Raw genomic sequence first — 15493 nt, 5'->3', positions numbered from 1 at the left:
CCCTAGGACGAACTTTAAAACAATTACTTAGGCACCAAAACAGATAAAAGTATCAGAAAACAAAGTTGTTGAATTATCAGGCTGAGTTTTTGCTCGGCTGCAGAGGAGGAACCGATGGTTCGCAAGGCTGTAATTTCACGCCCCTGAGTGACAGTGCCACCTCCCAGCGGTATTGGAAGTGGCACTGGAAGCTGTGTACCGGCACCCTGCCCAATGCGGCGGTTCATCAATTCACCATGCAAATGAGCTACTTAAGAGCTCGTTAATGGGGATAAATTGGATTGGGCAGACAAGTGGCAGATGAAGTTCAATGCAGAGAAGTGTGAGGTGATTCATTTTGGCAGGAAAGGTATTGTGAGACAGAATAAAATAAAAGGACTCCTGCTAAAGGAGGTACAGTAACCTCGGTGTATGTGTACACAGGTCATTGAAGATGGCAGGACATGTTGAGAGAGAAGATAATAAAGCATATAGTGTCTTAGGCTTTATTAATAGGCACATTGAGTACAAGAGTAAGGAGATCATGTTGAACTTGTATAAGATACTAGTTAGGCCTCATCTGGATTACTACATCCAGTTCTGGGCACCATACTTGAGGATGATGTGAAGGCTGTGGAGAGAGTACAGAGGAGATTCACAAGAATGATTCCTGGCATGAAGAACTGTAGCTATGAGGATAGATTGTAGAGGTTGGAACAGTTTCCCTTGAAGAAAAGAAGACTGAGAGGAGACTTGATAGAGGCATTCAAGATCCTGAGGGGTATGGACGGGGTAAATGGTGAGAAACTGCTCCCGCTCAAGAGAACATCAAGAACCAGAGGGCACAGATTCAAAATAATTGGCAAAAGGAGTTAAAGTGATGTGAGGAAATTTTTTTCCACCCAGAGGATGGTTGGAGTCTGGAACAAACTTCCTGAAAGGATGGTGAAGGCAGGTTTGATCGAGGTATTCAAAATGGAATTGGGTTGTTATCTGAAAAGAGAGAATATGCAAGATTACGGGGATAAGACAGGCGAGTGGGACTATGTGGAATGCTCTTTCAGAGAGCCAGTGCAGACTTGATGGGCCAAATGGTCTCCTTCTGAACTGTAAATGTATTGTGATACTGTGAAGTGATTTTGATTTGGAGCCCCAGGCTCATGAAGGCTTGCAACCTCATCCTTGAATAGGAGGGGACATCGCAGCAGGGAGTCAGTAATGGAGGTGGGTCCATTTAATATTGGTACATAAAAGGGGGGAGGCTCAGAGAGATGCTTATGCTGTGGGATACAGTGGCCATAGACTGTACTGAGGTCACAGGGTATTAGCTCTGTCAGTACTGGGCCTATCGTGGGGGAGTGACCTAACTGGTCAGTTGGGCTTTGGGGAGGGCGTCCCTATTTGTCCTTCAGGTTATGGTGAGTGGCTTTCTAGACCATTTCAGAGGGTAATTAAGAGTCACTGTTGTGAGTCTGGAATCATGTGTAGGCCAGGCCATGTAAGGAGGGCAGATTTCCTTCACTGAAGGACATGAGTCAACCATATGGGTTTTTAAGACAATCTGATTGTTTCATTATTAATGCGACTAGCAGATTATTCCAAATGTATTAATTAATTGAATTTAATTCTTGAGCTGGTGGGATTTGAACTTATGTCACTGGGATATTAGTTTGGCCCTCTGAGTTACCAGTCCAGTAACATTACAATATTGCCACCATCTCCCTGGTCAATAGGCACCTTCAAGGCTGTCTCGGATTGTAGTGGCCTGCTGCAGTCCTCACAGCATGGTCCACCAGAAAGGTGTGAACCTTGATGAGGGAGAAGTGGAGAATGGCATATTTCCTTGGAGGATGAGAAGGAGGAAGCAATGGGACATGGCGACCCAGCCTTACAAGGTCTGGGGTCTGACTAATTTAGATATGTTTCTCCTTAGGGCCCTTCAAACTGAAAGGCAAGTAGCTCAGGGACTCACCTTCAAGATGGGGAGTAAATCCAAGGTGGACATGAAGCATAAAGTTTGCATTGCTGTCTATATTGTTTGGAAGGCTAGTCTCCAAATGCCACCATATTTCAACCAACACCCTTATTTGTGTCCCATTTCATAATACACATGTCCTAAATACATAATACACATGTCCTAAAAGGCATGAATTAGAATTGCACAAGTCTGGCTCCAATCATTCACCTTTTATTACATCGAGCAATTTTGACTGATCGCACCTGCAACAAGGGTCACTCAAGTGAGACCAAAGCGACAGGGTGTGAATATGCCATGAGGTGGAGGGGTCTGCTTGAAATGGAGAAACAGCAGCAGGAGCATGCTGATAGAAATGTAAAGGAAGCATGAGAGAAGCTGGAAGTAGAACTGGGAGCTGCACATCATGAGCACCAAGTCATGCTGATGGGACAAGATTTAATGAGGCATCAAGAGACACGTGGAAGAATTGCATAATCAAGAACTGCAGAAGTGAAAACAAATAGAACTGAGACAAGAAGAAGCACGCAGAAGACGCGAGGAAGAAATGCTGCTACGTCAGTGTGAATAAGAAGAAATGATGAAAAGACAACAGGATGGATTCTGAGGGAACTTTGGTGAAAGTAGAGAAAATATGAGGATGGAAGAAATAGCTCAAAGGAATGGAATGGCCATGCCAATGGAACTAACTGCACCTGATTTTACGAATCTTAAAGCAGCCTCTGCAAACCAAGTTCCGCAGCCACTTATTGCAATGAACAGGCCAACTGCGAATACTAATGCACCACCTCCACAAGGACCACCTGAAAGCTGGGAAATCAAATGCTGGAAAACAATCTGGGAATGATCAGGATGAATTATGACATGTTCCCTACTGGACCAATTTCTGCATAACTGGTTAACACAGGAGGCTCCGGAAAAGAATGAACTGGGTTTACAGTCAGTGGTCAAAATGAGATGCAGGAATGGATAGAAAAGTGGAACAAAACCTAAAGGAGAAGGTATGAATGCAGACTTCTGGAAGTTCTGAGGAAGAGATTTTACAGTTTAAAAGAAAGTCAACATCTCAAAATAAAACTACAGACTTAGCATCTTCTGATCTCAGCCATCTGACCTGGTTCACTCCCTGTGTCTGAGGATGAAGTAGAGACAGGCTGCTCCCTCATGTGTGTGGATGCGGCTGAGATGCTTGTGGTGATGATTGTTATCACTGTGGTGCCAGTATGGGCACCTGTGCTTTGCAGATACACGTGTGGTCACAGGGCCTTGCTGCATTGATGGTACCTCAGCCGGAGAGGCCAAAGGGGCAACAGATGATGATGATGCCCAGTGAGTGGTCATCCCCTCCATCTCTTCGCTGCCTGCCTCAGCCCTTCCATGGGCTGCTTGAATGTCAGAGGCAACGAAGAGTTGGGGCAATCCTGGCCCTACTCTATAGAACTTTGTGCTATCAGTGCGACTGACTGGTCAATGCTCCAGAATGTGGTACGCATTCTGTGCCTGTTAGTGTGCTGCTACTGTACCCATTTATCATGATATCAAATACAGATCTCTAAGAGCTTGGCCACTCTCTCAATGGATGAGCTGATATGCCTGAGACATGATGGTGCACATGTTCTGACTGAACCTCGGTCCTGAACTCTGATGTTTGGGAACACATCTCCTGTTGATGTTGCAGGAAGAGATGCCTTGTGTGTGACAACTGAAGCTCTGCATTTCCTTCCAGCTGATCGCGGCTGTATCTGTCTTCCATCCTCCAATGGGCACAGCACACAGCTGCCTCCACCTCCTTCACCACCTCCCTGATGTGTTGCTCATCCTGTGCCTCCTGCCTTAAACACACTTGAGGCCCCACCGAGGTGAGTACCTTCACTGGTAGAGGCTTGCCCCATGTGATGATGCTGGTTGGATTGCTTCTTCCTCTGTTGAAGAGCACAACAACGTCACTGATTGCTGCCTTGGCTCCCCCTTCACAACTGCCCCTTCAGGAGGGACATAAAAAGCTGATCAGGAAATGTCATTAGCTGCTTCTGCTCAGATGCAGTATTCCGTTTCAGCTTATTCATAGATATAGAGGAAACTGAGGAAGAAGTTCCACCCACAGAATCACAGGGCAAAAGGAGGCCATTCTGCCCATCCTGTCTGTGCTGTCTCTGAATGAGCAATTCACCTCGTGACATTTCCCACCTTCTCCCCATAACCCTGCACATTCCTCCTTTTCTGATAACAGTCTAATTCCCTTTATGATGCCTCAATTGAACCCTGTCACTTGGAGATGGTAAGATCATTTCACCCTGCTTTGAATGGGCTCCCTCCTCACTGACCTGGTGATGTCAAGGGCCTCCTCTTCCACCAATGTTAGAACAACAAGTTGGGGAACCTAACCACCTGAATGAGCCCTTTCTCCAGAGCTCATTTTTCCTGCGAGATCAAGAACCAGAAGGCTCAGACCAATTTACCCTCCTTCATTACTTCCAGTGGATCAGTCATATGATTTTATGACCATCAGTGCTGCCTTCTCCACAAGTGATTGTGCAGGAAGATTTGCCTCAGTAATTCTTTGGAACACACCTTTCTCAATGTTATAGAGGACTATGCACCCTCAGGCTGCTCATCTCGTGGGTGAGGTTGGTCAATACAGAACTGGAGTCATGTCATGTGGCTGTCGTAACGCATGTATCTTGCCAGCTCTCAGCAGATCATTGATCTTCCTCCAGCAATGTACTCACATCCTGGTAACAATGGATGAGACCTGGACCTTGCTAGAGAAGAAATATTCAAGGGATATTTTCCTCCTCATGGTGACTAGGGTGAGCTCTGTTCCCAGGAGGAGTGAGGAGGAAATGGATGCAAACCCTTGTCCCCATTAGATTGCACTGGGATTTCCCTGAGCTTCCTCTGTGCCACATAACTGAACCAGGACAAAGCAGCTCGCTTGATTGGCACCACATCCACAAACATTCACTCCCTCCACCACCGATGCACTGTAGTAGCAGTGTATACCATCTACAAGATGCAGTGCAGGAACTCACCAAGGTTCCATAGGCAGCACCTTCCAAACCCACAACCTCTACCATCTAGAAGGACAACAAGAGCATGGGAACACCCACCACCTGAAAGTTCCCCTCCAAGTCACTCACCATCCTGACTTGGAAATAAATCACCATTCCTTCACTGTCATTGGGTCAAAATCCTGGAACTCCCTTCCTAACAGCACTGTGGGTGTACCTACACCACATGGACTGCTGCAATTCAAGAAAGCAGCTCACCACCACCTTCCCAAGCACAACTAGAGACGGGCAATAAATGCTGGCCCAGCCAGCGAAGCGTGAATGAATAAAAAAATGCCTGTAGCTGGAGTAGGTACAGAGCCACTATAACCATGTTAATTAAGCAGGAGGCTGCATTCCTAACCCTCCTTCATGTCAGACGGATATAAGATCCCGCTTATGTCTTGACTGCCCACATCGTTCTTCAGTAGCTTCTATAGTCACCACTGCTCCAAACTGTAGGTTTGTGTAATTTAGTATTAGAATACTGGGAACTCCCGCAGCTTACGTAATGACAGGCCCATAGTCTCATAACAAGGAGTTGCACTCATTTGCCCCAATAGTTTTTTCTTTTTCCTCTTTCTTTGGTGTCCCTGCTAGATGATTGCCTCTCCTGTTTATTGGGTTTGCGAGAGTTAGTCTTATAGTTGCCAATCTCATAAGCCATCATCCTTATTTTATGTTTTAATGCCCATTGTGGCAACTTTTACCCCATTCTTAGCAGGCGGCAATGTCTGTAGATTACAGTTAATTTACAGCCTGGGTTTTCCAGAGTAAAAAGTGCAATACAATAAAGAGATTTGAAACATTCCTGTGTCCTACGGAGGGCCTTGGTGACATTGTACAGGAGGGGTAGGGTAGGGTGGGGTGGACAGAAACATAGTAAGAAGGGATGACAATCATGCAGAGAAAAATCAGGTTACCTTAAAAAGCGGTGGAAGTACTTCTTTTCTTCCTGGCCCACAAGCAGTGCTGGAAAAGCACTTGTCCAGTGTCAGGCTTTTCTCACCTCCCTCTAGATGCTGGGTTTCCCAGATCCTGGAAAACTTGGCCCACCGCTGGGCTAATCACCTCTGTAGAGATAATTTAATCATCCATCCAGCCAGATATGGGTGTCTTTGAGATGGGTTGGGATCAGGTTTCAAATGTTTGAAACTTTACTCCCTTCTCGCCTGGTTTGGGAGTTAAACTTCTCTACTTGTCTCCTTATGCCAGAATCTCTGTTCTGCATTATTTCAACATTGGCATTCTGGTACAATAAAGTAAAGACTTATGTTACTAGCTCAGCAATTCAGAGGGTTAGACTACTAATCGAGAAAATATGAGCACAGTTTAAAACACGTTCCTCTGAAATGGCCTCGTCAGCTGCTCAGTGTTCTTTGGGCATTTAGAGATGGGTAATAAATGCCAGCCTTGGCAGACGTCACAAGAATGAATGATATAAATCTAATATCTTTTGTGAAAGAAATCTGCCAACCTTAGCCAGTCTGGCTTATATGTGACTCCTGTCCCACACCAAAGTGATCGTCTGTTCCGCCCTGTGGTTCAGCCTGGTGAGCCACTTAGTTGTATTGAATTGCTAGGCTGTAAGTTAACTATAATCTAGTTCACGTATCATTATTGTGATATTGAGGCAATGCTTCTAACTTGACAGTTGTTTACTGGCTTGTTGGGATGGCCTGTATTGAAATATAAGAAGATTGGAATGACAGACAGAAAATAGCAAGCAACATTCAAGCTGGGATGGGGTTTGGGTCTTGCAAATCAGCCTTGCAATAATTGCAGCTGTGGCACATAGAAAAGAAATACATGCATTAATATTGCACTTTCACAGCCACTGGACATCTCAAAGTGTTTTACAGCCTAAGAAGTACTTTATAAAGTGTAGGCACCTTTGTAATGTGGGAAATGTGGTAGCAATATGTACACAGCAAGCTCCCACAAATAACAATGTGGTAATGATTGGACGATCTGTTTTTTGTGATGTTGTTTGAGGGATAAATATTGGCCAGGACATCAGGGATAACTGTCTAGCACTTCTTCAAAATAGTGCCATGGGGTCTTTTACGTCCACCTGCACAGACAGCTGGCAGCTCAGTTTAATGTCTCCTCCTAAAGGCGGCACCTCCGACAGTGAGGTGCTTCCTCAGTAATGCACTGGAGTGTTAGCCTTGATTTTACTCAGTCCTAACAAGTGGGGCTTAGAACTCATAACCTTGTGGTTCAGAGATAAGTTTGCTACCAACTGAGCCATGGTTGACACATCAGACATTAAATCAGTGTTGCCAACCACATCTGGATCATTTAAATTATTCTAAACCAAGGTAACTAACATATAGATGATGCATTACCTATTACAAAGTGTGTTCCTAATCAGTATTTAGCACTTGCAATTCTATTATTCTTGCTTTTTTCAGGAGTTGGAATATTTACAGAAAGGAGCAAATGAAAGGGAATCATCAGGAAGCCTGGATTTTATCCCAGTTCTTCTCTATGATGCCTTACAAGCAGAGTTTGAGAAGCTGAAGAAACAGTATGAACAGGCCCAGACTACAATCATGGAGGAGGTTAACTCAGCAACCTCTGAAAAGCTAGTCTCACTGGAAGCATATGAGCAACTAAAGATGGAACATGACCAAGAAGTTCAAAGGCTGCAAGAAGTTCTTGATGAGCTCAAAGCCAAGACCTGCTCGAAGATAGAAGACCGACCCAGAGCTGAGAAATTAGAGGTGCAAGATATGGAAGAACATGAAAGCCAAGGTGTTCAAGGACTCATTAAAAAATTGAAGGATACTCAAGACAAATATGAGGCTGCAATGACTGAGATTCAACAGCTAGAAGAACAGATTCAACTAGGAATTCTTTCCGTGGAAGAAAAGGAAACTATGAGAAGCACAGAGGCTATAATAACAATCCCTGAACATGAGAGTGTTAAGATGGAGCCTCTGCAAATAGGTAAAACTGCAGTAGAAGAAGAAAAGAAGATGAAAGCATTGGAGGAAAAGGTGAATGAAATGGAGAAGGTTCTGACTCACAGTATCCCTTTGGAAGAATACAATGAAATGAGAATGTCACTAAATGCCTCACTTGAAGAAATTTCCAAAGAGAATTTGTTGCTAACAGAAAAATACACCAAGGCAGAAGGTGAACTCAAGGATCTGAGAAGCCATTTTGGAGAGTCCACTGAAAATGGAACTGAAGTGTCCAAAGAAGTCAAGCATCAATTAGAAGAGCTGGACAAAGCCTACAATGAATTGCAGGAAAAATGCAGAGGTCTTCAAACAGACTATGAAAAGAAAGTTGAAGAACTCAGGTCAGTACAATCTTTGTATATCCCAAAAGAGGAGCATGAAGAGATGAAGAATGAGTTGAGTAGATCCCTCAGTGAAGCTAACAAGCAGCTTTCTGATTTAAAGGTAAGACACAATGCAGTCCAACAAGAAATCACAAGGCTACAAAATGCGGTAGAACATCAAAGGATGAGTTCTATACCTTGGGATGAGTATGTGAAAGTGAAGGAATCACTTGAAAAATCTCTGCAGGATACAAAAGGGATAGTAACCAATATGAGGGATCAGTTGGCCATGAAAGAAAAAGAGATTTCCCAGCAACATGAGGAGCTGGACACAATGAAAAGACAAACCATTCAAAAAGAAGAGCATGAAAATATCACTACCTCACTGAAGGCTGAGGTAAATTCTTTGATCATTAAATTAAACGATCTGACCAAGAAGCATGAGAAGACCTGCACTGAGGTGTTCCGGGTACAGAGAGAGGCACTCTTTATGAAGAGTGAAAAGCAAGCTGCAGAGGAAGAGGTGGCCACAATGCAGAAACAGCTCAATGACTTAAAAGCAGATTCAATGAAGATCATTGAACTGCATAAACAGATTGAGGACTCTGCTGGCCTTGTTAAGGATAAAGATAGGAAGGTATTTCAAAATCACACAATCCTTCTGGTCTCAGTGTTGTGGAATCAATGTTAATTCATGTATCTATCTGATCGCTCTTAAATATTTTTGCTGTGCATTCTGCGATTCAATTATCAATTTTTTTCAGTATCACCTCTTAGTGATGATGGCTCATGAAACAATGCAGGCTTCTTGTATAATAAAAATTATTCCTTCCACCAACCAAGTGCAATCTATCCAATTGTGGACCCATTACATTGATTTAATCTTTTGCATGATAATGTCAGTGAATCTCAAAGCTGTGCAGAGTTTCCCTGCTCTACCACTGGGAGCTACACAATAACCTGCTGCTTAGGACCATTTCCAAATACCGCTTTGCCTCAGCCACACTCTCCCTCCCTTCAAGAGTCTCTTAAAAATCTATCTCTTTGATTGTGCTTTCCTTCATCCATTAGTGTTCCCCATCTCTTGTGCTGTACCCTATTCCCTCCATTGTAAAGTGCTCTGAGATGATCTCCGATATGAAACTGCTGAGTGCAAGTTGTAATTGTAGTTGAGGTATTTAAAGTTATTGTGAATACTGTATAGCTAATACAAGTGACAGCTTAGTGCACTAGTAGCACTTTCACCTCTAAGTCAGAAAATTGTTGAAGAAAGCCAAATTTCAAATGATTATAAGAATTTAAAATTTGAAATTTGGCATTCTTGTGTTTGTCCTGATAAGTGCAAGATTAAAAACTTCAGCAACATGTCTCTCTTTTCAGCAAGATTCCAATCCTGTATTACAAAGTGGCTGTTTGTATATTCAGAAACACAATAACTACCAATTTATAGAATAAAATCAAAGGACACTTGCATACAATTGAGCAAAACCCGACTCTAACTCTTAACTGCATACAATTCTGGGGTGAGAGTGGCAAGGTAACTTTAAATTTAGCTCTTTGCAATTGCCCCTTTAGTTGAATGACAAACATAACATAAGAAATAACAGCAGGAATGAACCATTTGACCCATTCAGTTTGCTCCGCCATTCAATACAATCATGACTGATCTTGGGCTTCAGCTCCATTTCCTGCCAGGCCTCCATATCTCTTAATTCCCTGAGAGAACAAAAATCTGACTATTCCAGCCTTATGTGTCCTCAACAATGGAGCATTAACAACCCCCTGGGGTAGAGAATTCCAAAGATTCACATCCGTCTGAGTGAAGAAATTTCTCCTCAACTTAGTACTAAATGGCTGGTCCCTTATTCAAAGACTGTGCCCCCATATTTTATATTCCCCAACCAGCGTAAATAATCTATCAGTGTCCACTCTATCAAGCCCCTTCAGAATCTTGTAGATTGCGATGAGATCACTTCTCATCCTTCTAAACTCCCGAGAGTATGGGCTCAATTTACTCAGTTTCTCATCATAGGACAACCTCCTCATCCCAGGGACCAATCTAGTGAACCTTCACTGTACTGCCTCCAATGCAAGTATATCCTTTCTTAAATGTGGAGACCAAAACTGCATACAGTAATCCAGGTGTGGTCTCACCAAAACCCTGTACAATTGTAGCAAGACATCTTTATTCTTGTACTCTAATCCCCTTGCAATAAAGGTCAACTTGCCATTTGCCTAACAAAAACAAAACATGCTGGAAAAACTCAGCAGGTCTGACAGCATCTGTGGAGAGAAAGACTGAGTTAACGTTTTGAGTTCTGTTCTGAAGAAAAGTTATATGGACTTGAAACATTAACTCTGTTTCTCTCTCCACAGATGCTGTCAGACCTGCTGAGTTTTTCCAGCATTTTTTGTTTGTGTTTCAGATTTCCAGCATCCGCAATATTTTGCTTTTATGCCATTTGCTTTCCTAATTGCTTGCTGCACCTGGACGCTAACTTTCTGTGTTCCTTGTATAAGCACACCCAGGCCTATCTGAGCATCAATTTTTACAGGTTTCTCATCTTTAAAAAATATTCTGCTTTTCTATTCTTACGACCAAAGTAGATAACTTCACATTTTCCTACATTGTATTCCATCTGCCATCGTGTTGCCCATTTACCTAACCTGTCTATATCTCATTGCAGCCTCTTTGTGGCCTCCCTGCAGCTTACCTTTCCACTTAGCTTGGTATCATCACCAAACTTAGAAAAGAGACAGAGTAATGTATCTAAGTTATTAATATAGATTGTAAATACCTGAGGCCCCAGCACTGATCCTTGTGGCACTCCATTATTCACTGCCTGTCAAGTTGAAAAAGATCACTCTCTGTTTTCTATTCTCTACCCATGCTAATATATTGCCCCAAACTCTATGAGCCCTTATTTTGCATATTAAATTTTTGTGCAGCACATTGTCAAATGCTTTCTTGAAAATCCAGGTATACTACATTGACGGTTCCCCTTTATCTATCCTACTGGTTACATTCTCAAAAACCTTGAATAAATTGACAAACAGGATTCCCCCTTTGTAAAACAATGTTGACTTATTCTAATCATATTATGTTTTTCAAAGTGCATTGTGAGGACTTAATAATAGATTTCTACATGAAACTCAAACTGACTGTACACATTTCAGTGCTTGTCTTCTTGCATTGCTCTGTGACTGATGATTTGAGACAGGAGTCTAGACAGACTTAATTTTTTAGCATATTTTAATTGCAAGGCAATTAGTGTTGATCAAATTGATTATTTTCTATTTTGCTATCAGTCAATGGATTGGTGCATTAGGAAGTATTTCCTTCTGAATGGTTTCTGAAGCGTGTATGTCAATTGCCTTCTGACCCCATCCTCCCAGTGGAAATAGGGAAGTTGAGGTTGGCCCAGATGTCCCAGTTCTCCACGTTAGTGCCTCCTTATTGTCTACAGAATGTTCCTTGCTATTAATTCTCTATTACAATTTTTTTTTTGTAGATAGCCGAACTATCCAAAGAGGTATTCAAACTGAAGGAGGCTTTGAACAGTTTGTCGGAGAAGTCCAACGCTGCAGCACTACCTCCAAAACCAGCCTCTCACTCCCACCCACAAAACACAGAATCCACACAGAGGCAGATCAGATTGTTACAGCAACAGCTAGCAGTAAGTAGGGCATAAGTCATTGAAGATTGCAGGATAGGTTGAGAGCACGGTTAATAAAGCATATAGTATCCTGGGCTTTATTAATAGGGGCACAGAGTGTAAAAGCAATCACATAATGGCCTCGACTGGAGTACTGCATCCAGTTCTGGGCACCAGACTTTAGGAAAGGATGTGAAGGCACTAGAGAAGATTCATGATAATAATTCCTGGGACGAGGAACTTCAGTTATGTAGATACATCAGAGAAGTTGGGACTGTTTTCCTTGGAAAAGCAATAGCTGAGAGGAAATTTGGTAGAAGTATTCAAAATCATGAGGGTTCTGGACAGTTAGATAGTGAGAAACTGTTCCCACTGATGGAAGGATCGAGAATAAGAGGGCTCAGATTTAAGGTAATTGGAAAAAAAAAGTGGAGACATTAGGAGAAACTTTTCATACAGCAAGCGATTAGGATCGGGAATGCATCACCTGAGAGCGTGGTGAAGATAAGTTCAATCGAGGCATTCAAGAGAGAATTGGATTATTACCAGAAAAGCAAGAAAGTCGGAGAAGGGCAATAAGTGAATTGCTTATTCAGAGAGCCGGTGCAGACGCAATGGCCCGAATGGCCTCCTTCTGTGCTATAACAATCCTGTGATTCTGCCACAGCAGGGGGATGGGTAGGAAGGTAACATAGCTTCAGGAATTGCTGGATGGAAAAGGATTAAGGTTTATTGAATTGGTCTTCTATCCTGTTAGTCACATGATACAATGATAATGTTGTTGTTAACACAGGAACAACAGTAGGCCATTCAGCCAAACCAGGCTGTTCAGCCATTCAATTAGATAATGGATAATTTGCAATTGAATTCTGTTTAATTGCAATTGCTCTAAATCAAAAAATTATTGATCTCAATCTTAAAAATCCCCCCTTTTTGTGAAGAAATGCCTTTTAATTTTAACCCTGAACCTTTTGTTGACTTATCATAGCGATCCATCTCTATCGATAATTCTGCAACAGATCCAGAGATGACGTGAGGAAAACTGACCAATGGTGGAGAGCTTTAGAAACCATAGGTCCAAAGTCATATGGGAACATCACCACCTACAAGTTCCTCTTTAAACCACTCACCATTCCAACTTGGAACTATATCGCTGTTCCTTCACTATCACTGGATCACAGCAGCAGCAGTGTGTACCATCCACAAGATGCATTACATGAATTCACCAAGGCTCCTTAGACAGCACCTTCCAAACCCATGACCACTACCATCTGGAAGGACAAGGGCAGCAGACACATGGGAACACCACCATCTGGAAGTTCCTCTCCAATTCACTCACCATCCTGATCTGGAAGTATATCGCCATTCCTTCACTGTCGCTGGGTAAAAGTCCTGGAACTCCCTTCCTAACAGCACTGTGGGTGTACCTACACCACATGGACTGCAGCAGTTCAAGAAGACAGCTCATCACCACCTTCTCAAGGGCAATTAGGGATGGGCAATAAATGCTGGCCTTGCCAGTGACACCCACATCTCACCAAGGAATAAAAAATACCTATTCCTCTCAAGAAAACAATTACCATATCACGTCTCAAATTATTCATATACTTTATCCCAAAAACTTATTTTATTAAAGAAATTTATTCAAATTGCACTTGAATGAATCAACATTCTCTGCTTCCTCTGCCTCTTCCATAGATTGACCACTTGCTCACTGAAATAAACATTAAGGCTAGTCGTTTGTTGGACAAAATTGTGGAACACAATCTGCATCACAATGATAAAGGTTCTGACTCCTCAGTGATAAAGACTGAATTCGATATATTCATCTAAACCAATCACCCTGATAGCAGATACCAACAGCGCAGTATTTATTAAAGGATGCATTAAATCCCAGCTTTCTCCAGTCTCTTCATATCAACAAACCTGCCCACATTGGCATAATTCTAGTATATCTCCTCTGCACCCTCTCCGTGACCTTGAAACCCTTTCTGTGTTGTGCCCAGAATTAGACATAAGGCTACCAGTTGTGGAGTGTGTGCCAAGTGGCACAGGAGAGATGAAGCAAGAGATATGAAGGCATTGGTGGGAGTGGGGAAGGGATGGTGGGTGATGTTCACATGGAAGGAGGGTAGTTGCGATATCAGTAAGTGTTGTCAGGATGCTGTGTTACAGAGAAATACGCCAAGTTAGTTAATGTTTCGAGACCAATATGACTCTTTTTCGGAACTTCTTCCTCCAGGTAAAAGGTGTTGCTAGATGTTTCCACATGGGCCCTAGTTATGCCTGTCTTTTTGTGGGGTATGTGGAACACTCCCTGTTCCAGTCCAATTCAGGCCCCCTCCCACAACTCCTTCTCCGGTACATCAATGACTGTTTCAGTGCCAATTGCTGCTTTTGACCAGAGCTTGAAGAATTAATTAATTTTGCTTCCAATTTCCACCCCTCTCTCACCTTCACATGGTCCATCTCTGACACTTCCATTCCTCTCCTTGCACTCTGTCTCCATTTCTGATGATAGACTGTCTACCAATATTCATTACAAGCCTACTGACTCCCACAGCTACCTCGGCTACAGCTCCTCACACCCTGCTTCCTGTAAGGACTCCATCCCATTCTCTCAGTTTCTCTATCTCCGTCACATCTCTTCTGATGATGCTACCTTCCACAATGGTGCTTCTGACAAGTCTTCCTTTTTCCTCAGCCCTCAGAGGATTCCCCCTACTGTTGTTGACAGGGACCTCAACTTTGTCTGACTCATTTCCTGCACTTCTACCCTCACCCCTTTCCCTCCCTCCCTGACAGGGTTAACTAACCCTGATAGGATTCCCATTGTCCTCACCTTCCATTCCACCAGTCTCTGCATTCAAAGGAACATCTTCCTCCATTTCCACCAACTCCAGCATGATGTCATCACCAAACGCATCTTCCCCTCACCTTCCCTCTCAGCATTCCGAAGGAACGGTTCCTTCCATGAGACCCTGGCCCACTCCTCCATCACCCCCAATATCTCATTCCTTTCCCTTGGCACTTTCCCATGCAATTGCAGGAGGTGTAATACCTGCCCCTATACCTCTTCCCTCCTCACCATCCAAGACCCCAAGCACTCCTTCTAAGTGCAGAAATGATTCACTTGCACTTCTTTCAACTTGGTCTACTGTATTTGCCGCTCACAATGCGGTCTTCTCTACATTGTGGAGGCTGGGTGACTGCTTTGTGGAACACCTTCACTCAGCCCACAAGCATGACACAGATCTTCATTTCGCTTGCCATTTCAATTTATTATCTTGCTCTCATGCTCACATTTCTGCCCTCAGCCTGCTGAAGAAGAGTCATATTGGACTTGAAACGTTAACCCTATTTCTCTCTCCACAGATGCTGACAGATCTACTGAGCTTTTCCAGCATTTCCTGTTTTCATTTTGGGTCTCCAGCATCTGCAATATTTTGCTTTTATTCTCTTTTGTGGAGGTGTTGTTTTTAGTGGGTGGTGAGTATGCTGGTCCCAAGGATGTTCATGAGAGTATCTAGTGTGTTAT

General features: G+C 43.1%; 1 protein-coding gene across 1 annotated transcript in view; it reads left to right on the top strand.

Moving 5' to 3' along the window:
* LOC121287567 (ankyrin repeat domain-containing protein 24-like) overlaps positions 1-15493 on the top strand; it is a 95901-nt gene that overhangs the window by 74826 nt on the left and 5582 nt on the right. Inside the window, exons 17-18 of the mRNA XM_041205497.1 lie at positions 7422-8936; positions 11812-11976. Coding sequence (XP_041061431.1) covers positions 7422-8936; positions 11812-11976 — 1680 coding nt within the window. The remainder of the gene's footprint in view (positions 1-7421; positions 8937-11811; positions 11977-15493) is intronic.

Source organism: Carcharodon carcharias, chromosome 14 (assembly GCF_017639515.1).
Source record: "Carcharodon carcharias isolate sCarCar2 chromosome 14, sCarCar2.pri, whole genome shotgun sequence".
In the NCBI taxonomy this organism is placed as follows: Eukaryota; Metazoa; Chordata; class Chondrichthyes; order Lamniformes; family Lamnidae; genus Carcharodon; species Carcharodon carcharias.
Note: the sequence above shows the minus strand (reverse complement) of the source record. Positions and strands in the feature narration are given on the sequence as shown.